Here is a 22,036-nt window from a genome sequence, read left to right as displayed (position 1 = left end):
GGGTTATCGTGCTGGTCACAAACACTCCAGTGTAGAAAGGACAGAAACAAGAAGCGCATTTAAAGCAAATACAAGATAGGAGATTTTCTTTGCCTTTTGGCCAGGGGAAACTGAAGGTTTCCAGTCCCTCACACAAGAGCAAGATGTTATTCCCACACGCTGCTGCCGCTCCACAAAGTCCCTTCCCATGACCAGAGGATTGTTCCTCCCCTCGCAGTCGTCTCCTGACCAATTCTTTCTCTTTTCTCCTCTAAAAGTGTGGAGGAAAGTTGTGATTTTGTAGATCTGAGCCCTGGGAAGCTCCGGCCCACCAGCTCAGCTCGTCCAGAGCAGAGAGTGGTTCAGGTGGGTCACTTGTGAGCTCAGTCAGCTCTGAGCCACAAGGAAAAGGGCAAATTCATTCTATATCTTAAAAGTAGATACAGTCTAGATGTATGTCTATCCATACATCCACTCTACCATAGAAACCTTTACCCTGATCCTATTTTAACATATTTCTCTTTAAACTACCAGCAGTATTCATTTCAGAAGGGAAATTCCCCCTTCAAGACCAGAGCAAGTGTTCAGCACCAGTGAGCCACATTATTTGCGTAATAATCAGCATACAGGTGCCCTCCCACACTCACCTGGTAAATGTGACTGATCTGGGCTGCAATAAACTTGGCCTTGTAGACAATTCCATCCGTCCACTGCAGCTGGACCAGCTCTCCCTCCGGAGGGGGCCCCAGCTGGATGCAGTCTCTGCTCTGGAGACACAGGGAAAGAGGTCAGACCTTGGCCTTCAAATCACTGCTCAAGTTGCTACATAACACTATCATTAAGTATAAGAAAGTTTCTGCGCTTGTGATTAATTGCGGTCATCTCAGATGAAACTATTACCAAGTGAGAGAGCAGGAATAACAGAGACCTGCAGCTCCTTCTGGGGACAGAAATCAGTTCTGGGAAATTTCTCCTTATAAATCCCCAAACATCAGATCTCCTGCATGGACACAACCAAGCGGAGTGACCTGCTGTGTCACACAGCGAATCGAAGGTGCGATGGGGAAAGGAATGTGCAAGTCAGCCTCTTCTAGACCTTCCCGCTATTAAGTGAATTCCCTGTTTTGAACCACAAGCACTTACAGACAATCTGCTTCCCCCATGAATCACACTTGTCAGTTGAAAAAGAAGAGATTATTCAACCAGAAAATAAATAGGATGCAAGTTAAACCAAAGATTGCTTGCTGTTAAGCCATCCGCGTGTGGCAAAGTCACATCTTCACAGAGGAACAACCAGAAGTGAGATGAGGTTATGTCATAAACAATAGTAATGAAAAGCAGTGTGAATTTTTCTATGCAAGCAGCAACTTTAAGTTTTACTTTGTTGTTCCAGCCCAAAGCGCACAGAAGAGGAATTTTGTTACGGTTTGTACTCGTCTATAAGGGTAACAGAGCTCCTTACAATAATGCTTTCTGGGTAAACGTTGTCGCTGTATGAGCCATCATCAAAGTTCACTTCATAGAAAGTCTGTGTTGTCATGCCAATCACTTTACATCGGTAGTAGAGTCCATTTCGGTTCTTTGTGATCACAGTCTGTCCAAGGGTCACCTCTCTTCGAAACGGCACCTGCATTGCAGAGAAAATGGAACAATTTGCTCTTTGCCATCATAAAAGCTGCGTCAAAACCACAAAATAAAAAGGCAACAAAAGCCAAACCCCCGAGCGTACATTCTGGTTAGCGGCTTTGTGTTTGAAGCAGGTGATGGACACGACGTAGGGCCAGTCGTCGGGCTCCATGGGGACGCCGGCCGCGTGCGCGCAGGTGACGTGGAAGGACGTGGAGCAGAGCTCGTCCGAGCACTGGATGCAGGCGCCCGACACCCGCTTCATCCGCTTCCGACAGTACACGCATTTCTGGAAGGGAACACAGGGCAGAGGGTCAACAGCAGCTTTACCGCTCCGCGGCGCACCCTGTTACCTGCCACGGTGGGGAAGTCTCTATATTAGAGTCTACAGCACAAAAGCTGCGGCCAAAACCAGGGACGTTTACTGCTGCGAGGTCACATCCAACACTTCCAGAATTGCCTATAAACACCTGCCTGGACTCACTCAAAACCCAAAGAAACTAGAGCAGATGCTAACTCAGCATTTCCCTCAAACATGACAACATTCAGCAGTAATTCATGAGCTCGCTTAAAGACTTAAATTCAACTGGAGACTGTGCGGATGGTACACGTAGGAGTTTGCCTGGGTTGATGAGGACTGGGTTAGGGAGCAGTTAGGCAATCTGGACATCCATCAATCCATGGGTCCGGATGGGATGCACCCGCAGGTGCTGAGGGAGCTGGCTGAGGTCATTGCTGGACCGCTCTCCATCATCTTTGCCAAGTCTTGGGAAACAGAAGAGGTGCCTGAGGACTGGAGGAAAGCAAATGCCACTCCAGCCTTCAAAAAGGGCAAGAAGGAGGACCTGGGTAACTATAGACCAGTCAGCCTCACCTCCATCCCTGGGAAACTGATGGAACGACTTCTCCTTGGTGCCATCTCAAGGCATATCAGGGATAAGAGGGTCATTAGGGGCAGTCAACATGGCTTCACCAAGGGGAAGTCGTGCTTGAGCAACCTCATTGACTTTTATGAGGACATAACAAGATGGATGGATGGTGGCAGAGCGGTGGACGTGATCTCCCTTGACTTGAATAAGGCATTGACACAGTCTCCCACAGCATCCTCACAGCTGAACTGAGGGAGTGCGGGCTGGATGAGCGGGGAGTGAGGTGACTGCGAACTGGCTGAAGGGAAGAAGCCGGAGAGTCGTGGTCAATGGGGCACAGTCCAGTTGAGGTCTGGATCCAGTGCAGAGCCTCAGGGGTCAATACTGGCAGGGGGATTGGACTGGATGAGCTTTCGAGGGCCCTTCCAACCCCTAACACTCTGTGATTCTGTGATTCTCTGCAGCATCCAGTATTAAACAGAGCCTTTCTCCCCCTTTCGTGCCCTCCCGTTACCTCACTCCCATTAAACTCCTGCTGAAACGCTGCAACATTCCTGAACGCGTGACCTAAATTTTAGATCTGTATGAATTACAACATCCCGTGGGATTAGAAACGTAGCGTAAGCTGCCTGAGATCACACAATAAGCCAATACAACACCCAGAAGTACAAATGCACTCTGCTGCTAGATCTGACTTAAAAGCGCATCCTCAAAAAATATAAGGAGTGGTATCGTATTACAAACCAGCCAGTAAATGCAAAGTAAGAATTGTCAAATTTCAATGTTATATTTGTGTTGTCAGAGCTGAGAGCCACAACACAGCACCAAGCCAAACAAAAGGCCGTTCCTTCTCCAAAGAGTATTTCTCTTTCCCTTGAAAGCAAAACATGCAAAAGAAAAAGGGAGATGCATTCCTGGCAATCTCGGTGCAGCATCAGCCCTCCCTGACGGGATCTGCCCCACATCCATATCGAATGATTCCTGCGAATTAACTCAAGCCAGTATGTTTACACCAAAGATTAATTTGGCCTTTTTACTTCAACTAATAAAAGCCAGGAAATTCAAAGCCAAGGCCTTAGTGTTGCCAGAACGTGGGTTTTTTTGAGGATTTAATAAGCTGTGCCTTTATCGCTCGTAACCCATGTTCCAAAAGCAGATAAGCAGCACAGCAAAGTGTGCAGCAGGAGTGGGCACTGAGAGCAACGAGATCTCATTATTAAAGTGTCGATAGGTAATTCTGCCGCTGGCAGGACCGCCACTGATCCGCGGTGTGCTCAATAGTGTCTCTCCAGGGAGCGCTAACCCTGCGCTATCACGAATCTGCTTTTATTGACATGAACGGGGCTCTTCCAAAGCTCAGTGTGAGCCCAACAACAGCCCAGCAGCAAAGGAAGCTCCTTGTGACAGGGGAAAGAGCTACAACAATGGAATGGTCACAGAATCCCAGAGTGTCAGGGGTTGAAGGGCCCTGGAAAGCTCATCCAGTGCAATCCCCCCATGGAGCAGGAACACCCAGATGAGGTTACACAGGAAGGTGTCCAGGCGGGTTGGAATGTCTGCACAGAAGGAGACTCCACAACCCCCCTGGGCAGCCTGGGCCAGGCTCTGCCACCCTCACCCCCAACAAGTTGCTTCTCATATTTAAGCACAACCTCCTGTGTTCCAGATTGCACCCATTGCCCCTTGTCCTGTCACTGGTTGTCACCAGCAGAGCCTGGCTCCATCCTCCTGACACTGCCCCTTTCCATCTTGATCCCCAGGAATGAGTCCCCCCTCAGTGTCCTCTTGTCCAGCTCCAGAGCCCCAGCTCCCTCAGCCTTTCCTCACACGGGAGATGCTCCACTCCCTGCAGCATCTTGGTGGCTGCGCTGGACTCTCTGCAGCAGTTCCCTGTCCTGCTGGGACTGAGGGGCCACAACTGGACACAAGATTGCAGGTGTGGTCTCCCCAGGGCAGAGCAGAGGGGCAGGAGAACCTCTCTGACCTACTGACCACCCCCTTCTAACCCACCCCAGGTCCCATTGACTTCCTGGCCACAAGGGCCCAGTGCTGGCTCATGGTCACCCTGCTGTCCCCAGGACCCCCAGGTCCCTTTCCCCTGCGCTGCTCTCTAACAGGTCATTCCCCAACTTACACTGAACCTGGGGTTGTTCCTGCCCAGATTCACGACTCTACACTTGTCCTTGTTCTATTTCATTACATTTTCCCTGCCCAGCTCTCCAGCCTGTCCAGGTCTCTGATGGCAGCACAGCTTCCAGTGTCACCACTGCTCCCAGCTCGGTGTCACCAGAAAACTTGCTGACAATCACTCTATTCCCCCGTCCAAATCCTTGATGAATATATTGAATAATACAGGCCCCAGCACTGCCCTTGAGGCTCTGCACTGGATCCAGGCCTCAGCTGGACTGTGCCCCAGCGGAGTCCAAGCAAACATGATCAAAGGATAAAGAAAACTGAGCTACAGTGAGACCGAAATGTGGAAGACGGTGGGAAGAATGAAAATCTAGATGTGGGAGACGGGCGGACAGAAGCAGCGGTGCCGGAGGACAGCGGCACATGGGGATTTAACGACATTTTCTATGGGAGGGGAGGGAGCAAGGAGAGAGAATTTCTAAAGCATGGGAGAAAAATCTCCAGAATGAACGCACGGCGGAGCGTGGGGTCACAGCGAGAGTAAGGAATGGGCTGTCTCCTGCATGATGAACACTGCAATTCATTTACTCCACCGAGGAATGACAGCTAATTATTCCAAATTTCCACGTCATAAATAATTTACGCGTGCAGGCCCGTAATACGCCATCAATCAGGGAGCACGCAAGCTGCATTCTTTAAAATGATGCAAAGCCACAAATGGACTTGTGCTTGAAAGGGTACACGCTCAGAAAGTAGGAGATGCCTTTGGACAGATCACTGCAATGCTCTGATACCTCAGCACCTCCTGGTAACTTAAAAATACAAATATATTTAAAAAATCAACAGAAAATAATCTGAATCTGTGTCCAACGCTGCCCAGTGCAGCCAACAGGCCCTGCCACAGGGTCATCGCTTTCCAAGCAGAGCTCTTAAAGCCAGGCTTTGCCAAGAACTGAGCTAAAAACCAAGCTCTTGTTCACTTTAACATAAGGAATCACATCATTAGACAAGGTATTTCTTTGCCTTTCCCGGGACATGAAGAAAACACGAGGTGTGAATGGAACACAACCCTGCAGAAATCAACACCACCAAGAAGCTTTAATTGGGGAACGACACAGAAATGTGCAGTAGGTCTGTGTGGAACAGCCAACGCTTCGGAGTGAAATGAAGCAACTGTTTTACGTGTTTTAATACTGCCCTGGCTCTATAGGATTGTGAGGCGGTCACAGAAGAGTTAAAGAACTAAGTCTTGTGAGGCTCCATTAGGCAATACAAGTGAGTCTTGTGTAAAAGGATTTTCAGTTCATCGTTACAAGTGCTGGTAATGAAGAGGATGCTTGCTGGAAATGTCAGACGATCCATAAAGAACCACTGCTGCAAGATTTATCGCTCTCGCATCACATTGCTCCATCACTCCACCTGAATAATGAATGCTTTTTACATCCACATTTGTGTACAAAACCCATTTGCACAACAGAGAAATAACTCTGGAAGCAGACAGAGATTCCTCCTCATCTCTCAGCCAGGCCCAGGCCGGGCTGCCTGCACTAAATAGCCGCGCGGTTAACGAACACATCACCGTTAACTAATGTATGGCTGCTGCGTCACCTTCCCCCGCACCGCACTCCCACTGTCACCCAGCTGACTTCTGCACCAAAAAAGCAGCAAAAGCACCATTTATTTTGCAATAACGCACTTCAGTGATGGGGCATTAACTAACATCGAGATTAATTGCTCTGAGCTAATGAATCATCCATTACTAATCCCTCAGATAAGGCTACGCCACTAAATAACAAGTTGGAGCTGGACTTGTGTTAAATCCTTTGCAGTTGTGCCTTGCAGTCACGGTCACAAAGAATGATTATTAATTTCTGCAAGAGATTTCTTGATAGAAAAAGAGAAATGTTGTAAAGAGAGATGAACCAGATTACAGATTAACAAGTCGGTAATATGTCAGGTTCTTTCTAGCTACCGCGGCCCTTTGCACTCTCGCCGTGCGATACTTCCAATAAATGAAGCTTTCAGGTAGTTGAGCCCTGACCCAGAGGTGGGAAAGTGTCCCAGGGGAAGAGAAACTCCTGGAAAGCACCAGCAGATCTGGAAATCACAGCCTGTTCCTCCTGGTACGTGTGTTGGCAATAAGAGCAAGAACATCACCTCTAGTCCCAGCTACTTTATGATCTCACGCAATGTTTTCCTGTCTGCTTAAAGCCTTATTTTTCTGGCTCTCGTTCGCACTCTCTCTACAGGTACAAGGCACCCACCAGTTTCCATCTCTGCTCCGGAATAGCACTGATGTCCACAGGATGACGCTCTATCACATTGAGAAAACGGGCCTCGGGGACAGCGATCGCACAGATTATATGGACCCACCTGGGAAAAAAGCAAGAGAGAAATCAGTCTACCATTATTTGAATTAAATACGCAAGAGGACAGTTAACATTTCTCTGACTCCCTCGGTATCGAGGTATATTTACGGTGGTCGGGCAGCCGTGGCAACGTTACCGACTGAATGTTAATCACGGTTGTACACGGTAAATGTCTCTGGAACAATCGGGATCAACTTTCTTATCTTGCATGATACTAAACACTCTCTGAAAATCCTTTTCTCTGAGAATAAACCAAATTTAACAGTGTTTGGAGCCACATTACCCCTGCTACTGAAAAACCTGGGGCAGAGCATAAGAGAACACGGTTATTCCAATTCAGTGAGTAGCAGTTATGTTTCTAATGCCAAAAGCAGTCGCTACCCTGAGCGCCAAGACCAAATTCACGACGCTACAGCATTAAATGCAGTATGGAAGGATAGGATGTTTAAAACCATCGCTTACCGCCCGTCCGTGGTCATTTGCAGAGCTCCTCCCCTGAGATTGCACAGGCAACACTCCTGGGGGAACAAAACACCTTCAGAACCGGCCCAAAAAGCTCCGCGAGCCTGCCCGCCTTGCCCAAAAATAAATGGTTACACCACATCTGGGATGCAAAGGCAAACGGGACCCTCCCCACCACCCACCTCTCTATCTAATTAACTCCCACAGTTAATCACTGATGCGCAGACACTTACCGCTGCCCACGCGTTGGCTGAGCACCGTGAGCAAGACCAGCTTTCATTCACCAAGTCTGGACGAATTCCGTAACAGCCTGAAAGAAAACAACTTAGCTTTAGTTTTCTTCTTCTTTTTGTGAGGCCAACAGCAGCGCTTGGTCCTCCAGGCAAGAACCGCACTCAGATTCTGTGACTCTGTGATGCTGCCGCTGCGGGAACGCACCCACACATCACAACAGCAGAGAGCACGGAACGGGAGCATCACCGAAGCAGTTGGCTTTGCTAAGTGGTATTATAAGAACTGTAATTAAATCCATGCATTCCACATATTTAACAGTATTTAAACTCATTTCTGGTTCTATGAAGTGCTAGAAATATATGATTTTACAGAGCTTGCAATATGCAAGCATCAAACCCTCCTACATACTTGGCAGCATGTAGGTATTATACCCATTATAAAGACAAGGAAATAAGACCAAAAATGCCCTTAAAATCCTGTAAAAGGCACTGAGGTTTGCCACTGAAGCCAATGGGGAAAAGACAGAGAAGGAGTTTTGAAAATGATGTACACAAGAATGGAACATCACAAACTGCCAGCCAGCATCCTAATAACACAAACTCATCCCATGGCCTCTACCTGTTCTAACAAAACGGAGCAGAACGTTTCAGGTGGGAATGACAAGCTCCAATTACTGAATTCAAAGAAGTTCTTCAGAAAGCACCGAGATTGCCACAATAACCTGATTTATAAAAATCATCCACTTAACCAGATAAACATGATGTCAAAAGAAAGTCAATAATATAGATCCACAGCTGTCTTCCACATCCGAAATCTCTTTTCATCATACGGCAAGCCGAGAAAGCAGATTCAACCCTGTCCTAGAAAACTGAGTCTAAAAACCTGATCTGGAAACTGAGCTGAAAATCCTGCTGGAGCGAAAAAGGGGGAAACGCTGAAATGTCAGCATTGATTTCTTAGTTCAGGACCACAGGTGTCAGGGCTATGGGATCTGAGGGGAGAAACTCCCACTTACTGAGCACTAGACTGTCCCGTAACAAAGGTCCTAGTGGATAAATAAAAGTATGCTCTTTATATAGGTTTTGTCAATGCCTTAAAAGCCCAGAAACCTTCCCAAAAGCTCCTTCTCCCTGCATCCCCGGTGCTGCCAGGACCCGGCACAGCAAGGACAAGAGACTGCAAATGGTTCTGCAGCTTGTGGCCACGTCAACCAAACGATGTGCCAGAAAAGCAAACGGATTCTCTGCAAAGTCAAAGGGACATCGTGGTCTAGAGGTACAAACAGTGACGGGAAACAAGACGCTGGAGTCCACATCAGGCTGGATTTAACCTCTACCCTCAAGGGTAGAGCACAGCCAGAATAGAAAAGGGAATTTCTCTGCACTCTAGGACTGCAGATTAACATCACCTTGCCCACATTCCTCTGTCCTCAATTTGGCCAATGAAACCCTTTTGATAGACTAGACGTGGTCAGCAGGACAAGGGCAGTGATCCTTCCCCTGTGCTCTGCATTGGGGAGGCCACACCTGGAGTATTGTGGTCAGTTCTGGGCCCCTCAGCTCAGGAAAGAGATTGAAGTGCTGGAGCGGGTCCAGAGAAGAGCAACAAGACTGGGGAAGGGACTTGAACACAAGCCCTATGGGGAGAGGGTGAGGGAGCTGGGCTTGTTTAGTCTGGAGAAGAGGAGGCTCAGAGCTGAGCTCAGCACTCTCCAGAACTACCTGAAGGGCAGTTCTAGCCAGGTGGGGACTGGGCTCTTCTCCCAGGCATCAGCAATAGGACAAGGGCCATGGGCTTCAACTCTGCCAGGGGAAATTGAGGCTGGAGATGAGAAAGCAATTCTGTGCAGAGAGAGTAGTCAGGCATTGGAATGGCTGCCCAGGGAGGTGCTGGACTCACCGGCCCTGGAGGTTTTGAAACTGAGATTGGCCATGGCACTTAGTGCCATGATCTAGTCAACGGGCTGGAGTTGGACCAAGGCTTGGACTGGATGAGCTCTGAGGGCTTTTCCAACCCAGTCCATTCTGGGATTCTGTGACTACTGAAGACATATGGATGTACAAGATGCAGCATCCCTGTTCTGACTGCTGCAGAGAACATGAAATCCATCTTCATCCTCACACTCTGCATCACACGCTCTTATTAGCCAGAAGTGACCATAATGACAGGCGCAGGACAGAAATAAGAGTTGCGTTTTAGTTCTCCCAGAGCGACAGCCCCGCTGAGCCGCACGGTGACCTGCGGACCGTACAACTGGAACAACACAAGTAATTCCAGCTGATGCAAGTCAAATAAGATTCCCCATCTGTCAAGATCAAAGAGCTGAACAGTAATTCGTCACATCTCCGAGCAGGAGCGCAAATGTTAACTAGGTGTCATACCATCGACAGTGAAGGTACACTCTACCAGGATTAATCAGATCTTCTTTTAGACCTGACTATCAGGGAAACAAACAGACATATGTTCCTTTTTGTAATCAAGGGCCATTCCTACAAACAGTAACACAGATGCTAATAAAATATATCTCGGAAACAAGTCCATAATCTGTGCCGCAGGCAAGAACAATACAGTCTTACCCAGCAGAGCAATATCTGAGCAAGTGAAAAGAGTGAGATCAGCTTTGTGATTTCTGCTTTATTACCAAAAAATGAAAGATAACAAAAGAATCTTTGCTGTGAGATGGAAGAATCAGCCAAGAAACAACCAGTAAAAAGAGTATTAGTGTGTGTTTTTAAGATCAGTGACTGCCAAGATGGACTCGAATATACACGCATACTAGGAACAGAGAGGAAAAAGTGGGAGCGATAGGTACAGCAAGCACAACAATTTGAATATAGGCAACGTACAAAGAAACTTCCAAGTTTCTCAATACCCAAAAGGCTTTGGTGAAGAAGGAAACACTCACTAGCATGAACCTGCAGGCAGCATTTGGCACAGGATATCAAGGGGCTGGTTCCATCCTCCCCAAGGTAGGAATTGGAAGGAAGGGGCTCAGTGTTCTCTCCACTTGAGGTAAAGCACATCTCGGGGATCAGGGGCTTGGTCTTCTGTCCGCACTTGGAAAGGTGCACAAAAGAGCTGGGCTCCCCTCCCGAGGCCGGGACGGCTTCTTTATCCATCTGTAAGGACTTAAAGAGAAAATATCGTCAGATGGAATCGCCTCTTCCATGGTCACAATTTCCACTTTGAACTCAGAGCGCTCCCCATGCAAACTAATAATGAACTTTAAATTCGCACCCCCAGCCCTCCCTTTTGCTCCTCTCTCCCTTCCTTAGGCCTGTGCTGGATCTGTAATTTAGTCTGAAAGCTCCAAGAAGCATTAGAATAATGAGAAGCTTTCCCTGCTTTTCTTGTGTAAAAAGCTAAATTCCTAAATTGCAGCTGGAGTCGCCAAGGAAAAGAACTATTAATGAAAGCAAGACCTGCCCTCCCGCTCTCCCATCCTCTTGGCATCCTTCCCTCTTTCCACCAGAATTCACCCTGAAGGACATTTCAAGGTTCCTGGTAGCAGAGTTAAAAGCAGTGGATTGAAACAGCCCAGCTGCACCCAGCTTTCCGCCCAACCATTCCACAGCAACATCCAGCAATCAGAACAGATATTATATTTTCTGGTCTGTATAATAAATCAAGAGATTTTATTGAAGAGGGAGATGGGTTCTGCTTTTCTCAGAAAAAGCTTCCAACACATTTCATGCATCCAAGGCCCCAATTCCTAGTGGACACACAAAGGCAGATTTGGCTCAATGAGCACGCAAGAACAAATCAATACACAACTGGGCCAATGACTAATTCATCTGATAAATTCTGCCGTTCTGCTCATCACGTATCCCAGAGCATATTGGTAGTTTCCAAGAAATGATGGATGTGCTTACTCAGTACATTTTTATTTTGTTGCTTGTTTGCATATATGCACAAGTCCGGCCTTTAAACAAGAGCGATCGTGTGCCCAATACGGCCCCGTTTCTCTGCATGGAATAGTGTTTGCAGTGCAAAGCTCTTTAAAAAGTTAAATAAAATGAAAGCTGGGGAAGCCAGAGGAGCCAGGAAAGATAAAAAAGGCTCATCCAGCGCCTCCGCTAAATCCAAACAGCCTTCTTTGGTGTGCAAATGTGCGTGAGTCTTTATTCTGAGGTCGGCAGCAGAGCTGGCACAGCAGCCGCAGCGGCGCCGCAGGAGGACGTACCTGGTTGTAGGGGTAGAACAGGGTGCAGACAGCGCAGTACGGCTCGCTCAGCGCTGCGGCCGCGTTGAATTTCCTTTCAGCTGGGAAATTATGCGCTTTGTTCTTCCACTGGAGGGAAAGCAACGATTTCAGAGCCTCTGGGTCACTCATGTCTTCCTCCCCAGAAAATGGAAATGTTTCTAGGGAGAGAAAAAATTCCCAATGGACAGTCAGTAGAGGCCAAACAGGCTGCAGAGAGTAGAGGCAAAATGCAACAAGGTTGGGTTAAACAGCTAATTTTCTACAACACAAGTTCAATAAATAAGAACATTTAACTTGTTTTTGATATGTGTGTGCCTCAAAGACTTTAATGGAAATAATCTCCACTTTATGGGTGCGATAGAGGAGACAGAGACACCGATGACCTGATGGAACTGGCCACTTGGAAGAAGGAAGAGAATCCAGATTTATCGCCTGCATAACTCTCTCCACTTTCTAGCTGTGGAAACCTAAACCAGCTTTTCAATGAAGCCAAGTTCCAAATGCGTGACGCAAGAGCAAGGAAACCTCCTCCTCCTCCTCCATTCCGCAGCCGGGAGCGTCTCCGGACGCGCACACAGTCCGCACTGGTTCGGCACAGCCAGCTCCCGGGTCCCAGTCGGCAGCCAGGCTGGTTTTTACACCCACCAAAGCGCATCCTGTGCCTGTTTCTTGGCCATAAGATATCCCAGCTCCAAGCTTTCATTCTCTCTTTCCACGGCGACTTCTCGCTAAGCCTTCAATCTGCATTCCCCACCACCTCCTCTCCTGCCAGAGCTCTGATAGGTACTGCCGGCACTAATTAGTTTGCTAATTCTTTGTTTGTACAAAACCTGTAAAAGGCTCTTGGCATTTTATGATTAAACCACCACGGAATCCATTGGTGTTAGACGAGGGTCCGAGTTTCATACCATTCCTCATTAAGGACTTTTGAGTCACTATAAGAGTTAAAGGAGGAAATTTTCCATGCAAGGCGAAGCATAAACCACTCGTTGCGTTGCCAATCTGCAAAGTTTCCGAAAGAACAGGCAGGGCAACTCAAAAACATCCTCTAGGACATTATCCCCAGAGCTCAGCACATCAGACCAAACCGTTCAGTGCTTCACTGTGAATGACTGTAAATACGCAGCTGATGTTCTGCTCTCAACAAGCCTGAGCCTCCTCCCATTCCCACCTCCCTTTGAGGATTTTCAGACAGTTGCCAGAAAGGATAAAAGAAATTTGTAGTAAAATACTAATGGCTAAATTTACATCTCAGATTAGAAAATCTCCCTCCAACTAATCTGATACGTTTTGCCAGGCAAAGTGGGGAATTTTGTTGTCTTTCATTAATCATTTTGAGAAGATGAACGCTGTCTCTGTTTCTTCCCTAAAAGTGGCTTTTCTTCCAATACTTTTAGTTGAATATTGGTATCCAAAAGCTACCAACAATTGCTAATAGCACAGCTTTCCCCACCGCATTCTGATGGAGAGGGAGACAGGACAAGGATGTGTTCTGCGGTTTGAACTCCAGCTGCACATGCCCACAGCCAAACTCTACACCCATCAGTGACCCGGGATATGCAGATCAATACTTCCAAGATGTCTTTACTCTCAAAGCACATGAGGAGACAGCAAGGATTTCTGATACCGGTGAAATCAATGAAAGCACCGTCAGAATCCAGAGCGACAGGCTGAGAGAAAAAAATAAATGACTGTTGTATGTTATCACATTCGGTAACCCCAGGATGGATCCTTGAGACGCAGCATCCAGGACAGCTCCTACATTTCAAGCAAGTTATACCCAAGTGGAAAAGGCTAACGATTTGTCCCAAATGAACTGGAGTTGTGCATATGCTTTCTGTTAATTTACACACTCACTGCTCCTCACAGCAGCCTCTAGATTGTCCTTCTACACCCACCCTGAAAAAGCAACGAGTGCGGAGCTGCTTCTGTTCCCCGTTTGGAGGAGAAGAACCTGTTGGATGAGATCTTGCCCAACAGTGCTGGAAATCAGTCCCCAGGAAACACCAGCAGAAGCTGCTCCTGAGGCCGCCAAAGGCCCCGCGCGTCACCCAAACAGTCGAACCAGCAAAAAGAACCTGTCTGATGAGGATCCTTCAGCACAACGGGTGTTGCGAGGTCTCGCACCAAACCAGATAAATAGTCTCAACTGCATCTTGATGCTTCGCTCCACGATGCAAGACATCAAATGCATCAGCCTTGGTAAGAAAACGAGCTGTGCATGTACAGAATATCCCCTTCTACACAAGGCTCCTCTAAAATCAGGAGATATGTTCTCTGAAGGGGAGCCAACAGGGAAGATGTCCTTTGGAACATGAGGTTGTAAGTACCTTGAAAGCAGGATGGCCAACAACACCCCAGGTACCTGCCCCACCATGCAAAAGCTGCTTATTGGGGACTTTTCTAAGTACTTTATAATGTGGGTAAGACCCAGAAGTGGTAAATTACACCACACAACACAGGTGAACACCTCTCACTTCAATGCAATATCTAAGAAGGAGCTTTTATTTTGAGATGTTATTTTCTGTCAACTCTTTTTTTCTCCCCTTTGCCCAAAATGCTGCCTCATTCTGCAGCCAGCAAAATATTTTTCTTGATGGAAAAAGAGGCTGGGAGGTGAGAAGGGGACACCTCCCATGGATGAGTTTGGTTATCAAAATGGGAACATGCTGCGTTTTCTACCATTTAAGTGTAACACAAAAGGTTTGCGGCCACTCACCCTCATCACTGGAGGTCTCCTGTTTGACCACCGACAGCGGGGAGCGGGCTGGTGGTTTGCCCAGTGGGTGACGACGACTCTTCTTTATCTTCATCTTCATTTTTGCAAAAGCAGCAGCAGTCTGTAACAAACCAGAACGAGCTCCATGGGAACCCCCCAATACACAGGGAAGCAAAGGGGAGTACAGGGCAAGAGGCAGAATCCTTGTCATACAGACTTGTTGAATTCACACAGCAAATTTCATTGCCTTTTGGCTGCAATTGAGCCTCCCAAGCCAATTACTGCAGCAGATAAAGCCAATGTTATCTCTTAAGATGTCAGGTTAAAATCTTAAGATGCAGCATTTTGTTAAAATCAGACTATCTTCAAGCCTGCCGATTCCATTAGCTCGTGAAAAGTCTGGTCAATCACAAACAGCGAGAAACTCTGGCGCAAAAAGTACGTACAGAGCATACTGGGCCAGAAACGGTCATCAGAACATCACAGTGTGTTTTATGACAAGTGTATTATTTATCTTGTACTGTACCCACTGCCCTGCGTACCATCCAATATTGTAAATACCACATACATCCTAATCACAGCGGCTCACAGTTCTCCTCGGCAATCTTTTGACAACAACGCCAAGTCTGATGAATGCATCGGTGCAATGATGGACTGAACCACGGACCGAACTGTGAGAAAATCAGCAATCTTTTCCTGCAAGAGCAGCCTATGGCTCCCCAGCATAGCGCTGTTCCCTGGAGGCCCTGGCACAATTCAGGACTCCCCTCATTCCAGGTTTGGTCCTCAAGTCGTTGCTTAAAACCACCAAATCTTATCGTCACCTCCTTGCTCGCTCATACCTGTGAATCACTGACCTCTGTAGCGACCTCTGTATTTTCTGCTTCTGCGTTCTCCTCGTCCTTCACCGGGATTTCCATGGGGACCGCCTGCTCCTGCCAGCCGGGACTCTTCTGCGTGGCGAACTGCTCGAAGGCCTGCTGGCAGGACATGCGCTCCTTGTCGAACGCCACCTTTTTGGTCCGCGGAACCACGTAAAGCATGGGAATGATGGGCCGAGATTTAAAGTCGTCTTCTTCAACTGACGCCTCTGAGGGCTGAATGACATTCAGGGGCGCTGGAGGGAGGTTCTTTTGCGCTGCGGAGGATGTTGGGGGTGCCGGGGGCACCGGTGGCCGTGCCACTGGCGCCTCGTCCTCTGCCAGCTGCTGCGGGGCCAGCGGGGGAGGCTGCGGTGCTGGCAGATGTTGTTGGTGTTGATGGAAAAGGTGCTTTCTCTTCCTCTCGCTTTTTACTTTCGGGGGACGGGCCTTTGCTTTGCAGTCACCTATTTCAAGAAATAAGCAACGTTTAGCTTCATAGGTCAAGATTCACAGAATCCCAGAATGTCAGGGGTTGAAGGGCCCTGGAAAGCTCATCCAGTGCAATCCCCCCATGGAGCAGGAACACCCAGATGAGGTTACACAGGAAGGTGTCCAGGCGGGTTGGAATGTCTGCACAGAAGGAGACTCCACAACCCCCCTGGGCAGCCTGGGCCAGGCTCTGACACCCTCACCCCAACAAGTTTCTTCTCATGTTTAAGTGGAACCTCCTGTGTCCCAGTTTGCACCCATTGCCCCTTGTCCTGTCACTGGTTGTCACCAGCAGAGCCTGGCTCCATCCTCCTGACACTGCCCCTTTCCATATTGATCCCCAGGAATGAGTCCCCCCTCAGTGTCCTCTTGTCCAGCTCCAGAGCCCCAGCTCCCTCAGCCTTTCCTCACACGGGAGATGCTCCACTCCCTGCAGCATCTTGGTGGCTGCGCTGGACTCTCTGCAGCAGTTCCCTGTCCTGCTGGAACTGAGGGGCCACAGCTGGACACAAGATTCCTAACATATGAGGGAGAAATTGGTGGCCCTGAGGGTGGTGAGAGATGTGTCTACTCCTTCCATATCAAAGGAGGAAGGGGGAGAGAGGAGGGTTTGCATTCTGCCACACCTGATGTGATGACTTTATTTACACTAATTTATAAAAATGGGAACCAATCCAGCCCAAATAGTTATTGTTCTACTTGTGTAGGCAGTCCCTCCGATAAACGGGTTTGTTCTATCGCAGAGAAAGGAATATTGAATTTCCTTAGAGAAACAAACATATTGAATGAAAGGCAAATTGGATTTTTCCCCAGTTGCACAAAAGCAGATCATATTTACTCTCTATACACTCGGCGAATTCTCTACCCAACAACAAAACAAATGCCATTCACCAGCTTTATTGACTTCTAAACGGGTAATTTGACAGCAGCTGGCATGTAGAACTTTGCTTAAAAGTTTTTTGCATTAAGAGGAACAAACTAGTTTGCAAGTGAATCTATAAAATCGGAAGGCAGGAAGAAGTGAGGCAGAACTCCAAGGTCTCCCTGGCTCTCACCAATCCTGCGGAAAGGACCGGAATCTTCATGCACAAATTGACGTGGATGCCGCTGAACGAGAGCGGCACAAGCAACTGAGCCACCACGCGTGGAAAACTGTGCCATGAAAATGGTTTTTTTTAAAGGTTTCAAAAGCTTGTTTGTCTGGAGATAATTTAAAACACATTATGGAGTTAAGCAAAGTCGCAGGTATAAGATTTCTTTGAGGGGGTGTTGGTGCGAAATCAAACTACAGACACAGGACCACACACTGGGGCTAAATTGCCTTGAGCATCCAGGGCCATCCGCGCAGGTGGTATTTTCTGTTTCAAGATGAACTATAAGACACTTGTGAGAGGTAATCCAGGCTGCAGGATGGCGAAAACTAGAGAATTCAGTGGTATTTAGTTGCTATATTGCATTAAGAAACTCGAATATTTGCTAAGAGCCACACTGAGCACTACACCCCTCGAAAACGGCAAAGGAAATAGTCTGGTTCTAGTGATGATTCTACGTTGGTGCTGAAAATAAGTCTCTCCCTCCTGTGCTAATGGTTAAAGAGCTCTTAACATGTAGTCCGAGTGTATGATTCAGAATCTATTTGGCTAGAACAGAGTCTCTTGTTCCTCCGCCACTCTAAGGATCTCAGATCTGTCCATGTCACTTGTCTCTTGTCTCCAAAGCGATATGAGCAGTTTCAGGCCATTTATTCAAGCATCAACTGTTAAAATGGTACAAGAGCTGAGAGCACAATTTAACACGCCGCTGACACTTCCAGGCTTCGGGCAATAGGAATTAACTGTCTGCGCTGTGCTACTCCTGCTCTGTACAACAACCATTCCCAACTCCTTATTTCCCATGAAAAGACAACATACACTGTCTAGCTAAGAGACTCTGGAAATGAGCAAAGACCTCAATTATTTTCCCAGAGCTTCCATAGATTTTCTTTAAAATCATCATCGGTTTTCTCCAAACGCTAAACAAGTAACGGATATTACAATATATGAAAATGGATTCACTGGTGTTTATGAAACGCTCAAGTGTCTCAATGAGAAAGCGCATCATAGAGACATCAACTGCTTAACCATGTACGTGCTGCTTAATCCCTGCAAGAATTGCAACCAATTCATACAGAGCCAAGGCAATAAAATGCAGTATCACCAAAAAAGGCTCCAGTAAATGGCTGAGGTCAGGCCTTCGGACTAACCAGATGCAGAAGAAATCAACGGATGGGAATTGGCATGGACTGGTATTAACTCCAGCCAGGCAAAGAAAGCTGAAGAGATTCCTTCCTATAGCTCGACTTAAAAACCAAACCTGCAACTCGTGCAGCAGCTGCGGATCCCACACAACCTAAGGCTGAATTTATTCACAGTCGCTGTAAGGAAGGGGAGGAAGGGAAAGGGGAAAGATTAATTGCACAGGGGAGTGCACAAATCATTCCTTTTCAGAGTAGGCCACAAAATATATTTATTTGTTTCTCTATGAGATATTTAAAAATATTCCTCCCCTAATATATATTTTTACAAACCTGTAATAGTTTTGGCAGAACTTTCAAGCCCTGCCAAGAAAGCTATTTGGACTGAATTCTTAAAGAGAGGGAAAAATCAATCGCTGCTGTAAATGATGGTGTATTTCAGCGAGCACAGATTTAATATTGGGAAAGACTCCACTGATATTTCACTAGAAATAAAGAAGAGCGGCTGAGTTATTTTCCCATGTGTTTTAGAGAGATAGCCCGGCCAGCTCTCAATGGGTTCCTCACCTTCTCCCTCAGTCCCTTTGCTTCTCTCCTCTTCCTCCAGCTCTGGGCCCCTTTTCAGCTCCTCTTTTACTTTCACATCTTCCAAGGCAGTTTCAATGGCCATGACGTCCCCAAGGGACTTCTGATCCTCCGTCTTATGTCTTCTGGGTTGACTTCTTTTGCGGTGAGACCTAGAAGTACAAAAGTGTGATTTGCCATGAAAGAACAGCCTTCAATGTACGAAACCATCACCGACTTAAAAAGCTGAATACAAAACAAAGGATCTTTTTGGAGAGAAAACACAAGGTAGGTAACAATAGCTACCGGGCAGAGCAGATATCTGAAAGGCAACAGATGAACCCCGCATCACACAACATTGCAGATCCGTTCACAGCAGTCATTAGTTGTCTGGATTTCTTGAAAAGCTTTTTCCCACCATCACTAATGTAAGCTCACGAGTTGCAGTTGAAATGATTTTAATTGTATTTTAAATCTGTTCTGCTTGCATTTCAAAATATAGATGAAAACATGCTATAAATCTTCCTTTCATCCTCTGCCTCCGTTCCATTATTAATGGGCCAATTCCAATGGGCTGAAGTTCAACAAGGCCAAGTGCCGGGTCCTGCCCTTTGGCCACAACAACCCCCTGCAGCGCTCCAGGCTGGGCACAGAGTGGCTGCAGAGCAGTCGGGCAGAAAGGGACCTGGGGGACTAATGGACAGGAAGCTCAACATGAGCCAACAGTGTGCCCAGGTGGCCAAGAAGGCCAGTGGTGTCCTGTCCTGTATCCAAAAGAGCGTGGTCAGCAGGACAAGGGCAGTGATCCTTCCCCTGTGCTCTGCACTGGGGAGGCCACACCTGGAGTATTGTGTTCAGTTCTGGGTCCCTCAGGTCAGGAAAGAGATTGAAGTGCTGGAGGGTCCAGAGAAGAGCAACAAGATTGGGGAAGGGACTGGAACACAAGCCCTATGGGGAGAGGCTGAGGGAGCTGGGCTTGTTTAGTCTGGAGAAGAGGAGGCTCAGAGCTGAGCTCAGCACTCTCCAGAACTACCTGAAGGGCAGTTGTAGCCAGGTGGGGATTGGGCTCTTCTCCCAGGCATCAGCAATAGGACAAGGGGCCATGGGCTTCAACTCTGCCAGGGGAAATTGAGGCTGGAGATGAGAAAGCAATTCTGTGCAGAGAGAGTGGTCAGGCATTGGAATGGCTGCCCAGGGAGGTGCTGGACTCACCGGCCCTGGAGGTTTTGAACCTGAGATTGGCCATGGCACTTAGTGCCATGATCTGGTCAATGGGCTGGAGTTGGACCAAGGCTTGGACTGGATGAGCTCTGAGGTCTTTTCCAACCCGGTCCATTCTGGGATTCTGTGTGTAATTTCTTTTCATTGTGTACGTGCCTCCCTTTGGCAAACTGCTGGAAGTCTGCAAAGCATCATCTTCCAGCTCTGAACCATTACCCAGCACTGCCAGTTTCTAAAAACACAGTATAATTAATGCTTATAGCATAATCAATAGGCAGTCTATGATTTCTCCGTGGTATAATTCACAGGGTCCAAGGCCTGTGAAGAAGTCTCACTAAAAAAAGTGCATATTAATACAATCAAATTAATACTAACAAGCCAATAGCAATGCTGTTCTTTCTAAAGAGTCAATGAGAGATTACAGCAGCCACAATGTAAAGACGAATGCAAATTCCAAAGTCAGGACAACGTATTGCGGTTAGGAACTGTATTAGGGGCCACGCAGCCACTCGCTCACCCCAGTGGGACTGGGAGGGCAAACAGGAAGAACAAGAGCCAGAAAATCAAGATAAAGATAGTTTAATAGGTGAAGAAAGCAATAAAAAGAGAAAGAAATAAGCCAAGGAAATCCAGTCACCATCTCCCACAGGCAAACCAAATCCCCTTCTTCTTTCTCTACCCTGGTTTTTATTGATCAGCGTGATGGTTTTAGGTCACTGGGTTTAAGTTGGGTTTAAGTCTAACAAGCTCTCAAAAGGGCCTGATTCAAAAACCTGCAAGTTTTACACCCTTTTTAGCACATAGAGGTACTTTAGAAAGCAGCATCTTCCATATGGCCTCCCTGTTCCAGGCCCCCACGTCCACCAGCCCAGAACAAACCGCAATCGCGTCGCATCCATCACCCAAAACTCCAGAAAAGCTGAAATTCAGCTTCCTGTCCTCAGAGCCCAGAAACTCAGCTGCTAATTACATTTGGAGGAGAGGGAAATTAAGAGCCCTTCATCAGGTAACCAACAAAGGAAGAAGAAAAATTTCAACCCGAGATGAATGACTAATAGAAAGTTGATCCATACGCACAGGAACTTCTAATTGCTAGACGCTAACCATATGGTAGCCGTCCACATATAGGTGGTAACTTCACACCTGCAAGACGCTCATTAGCAGGAACACAAGGCTGAGCCCAGAAAGATCAACTTTTCACCCATATTCTGAGTACAAATCACCTTCTCTGGGGGTAAAAGTGATGTGGGAGGAGGAGATAAACCTGCCAGACCTTCCCACAACCCGCATCGGAGTAGAATTGTTACAAGCCGGTTTTAGTAAAGTGTGTGTTTTATTCTCACGGGGCAGAAATACTGGCTGAAAATTAAATCACAACGCTTTATACTCACTGTAGATAAAAAGGACTTTTCTTTGCGGTGTTTTTCTCCCTCTGAAGTTGTGGGAAGATGAAGAGAGGCAGAAAGCACATCATTTAAAGAGCCTGCGCTTCCGGAACTAAAGCTGAAGGCCGCACATTTCCAGAGAGAAGACGGTTTGTGTCTGATGGAATTCACAGATCAGAAATGGGCTCTTTGTGGACCAGCCTAAAACAGCCTCTTGCTGAAGCCACAAAGTAAACAACGCCGAGTTTTTCAAGGTAACTAAGTATGACCTTAGAGAAGAAATAACATATCTCTCTGCAGAGTTTAAAAGCTCCATTTCCCAAGAGAGCTGGCAAAAAAGCAGCATTTGGACTCTTTGAAGAACAGACCACAAAGTGACTTAAATTAAGTAGATACAACTGTGAAAAGGTTTGGGCAGAGGTGAATCCCATTCTCCCAGTAAAGTCCATCCTGCTGAGAAAAGTCCGTCTCCAAGTAAAATTATGTCTTTCCAAGCCATAAGCAGAGAAACTTGCTAAGAGCTTCAAAACTGCTTCAGGATAATACTGAAATAATCTAGGAAACAATGAATAGATAAGAAAAAAGAAAATACCTGGATCTTCTGCAATAGCTCAGGTCAAGAGAGAAGCTTCTCTGCTAAGCAATAGGCTCAGAGAGGGAAAATAATCCTTCGTGTTCATATAGTA

General features: G+C 47.1%; 1 protein-coding gene across 6 annotated transcripts in view; it reads right to left on the bottom strand.

Moving 5' to 3' along the window:
* The window catches only part of KDM4B (lysine demethylase 4B), an 81,537-nt gene that overhangs the window by 5,224 nt on the left and 54,277 nt on the right, over window positions 1-22,036 (bottom strand). For 4 of the 6 annotated variants that reach the window (XM_080359274.1, XM_080359275.1, XM_080359278.1 and 1 more), the window contains 11 exons: window positions 18,748-18,917; window positions 15,438-15,922; window positions 14,596-14,716; window positions 11,856-12,034; window positions 10,578-10,800; window positions 7,672-7,748; window positions 7,439-7,494; window positions 6,872-6,980; window positions 1,709-1,894; window positions 1,442-1,606; window positions 627-746 (listed from right to left, as the gene is read on the bottom strand). In XM_080359274.1, coding sequence (XP_080215400.1) covers window positions 627-746; window positions 1,442-1,606; window positions 1,709-1,894; window positions 6,872-6,980; window positions 7,439-7,494; window positions 7,672-7,748; window positions 10,578-10,800; window positions 11,856-12,034; window positions 14,596-14,716; window positions 15,438-15,922; window positions 18,748-18,917 — 1,891 coding nt within the window. The remainder of the gene's footprint in view (window positions 1-626; window positions 747-1,441; window positions 1,607-1,708; window positions 1,895-6,871; window positions 6,981-7,438; window positions 7,495-7,671; window positions 7,749-10,577; window positions 10,801-11,855; window positions 12,035-14,595; window positions 14,717-15,437; window positions 15,923-18,747; window positions 18,918-22,036) is intronic. The other 2 variants (XM_080359276.1, XM_080359277.1) reach the window with 1 other exon arrangement.

The sequence above is a fragment of the Nesoenas mayeri genome (assembly GCF_963082525.1).
Source record: "Nesoenas mayeri genome assembly, chromosome: 25".
Taxonomy (NCBI): domain Eukaryota; kingdom Metazoa; phylum Chordata; class Aves; order Columbiformes; family Columbidae; genus Nesoenas; species Nesoenas mayeri.
Note: the sequence above shows the minus strand (reverse complement) of the source record. Positions and strands in the feature narration are given on the sequence as shown.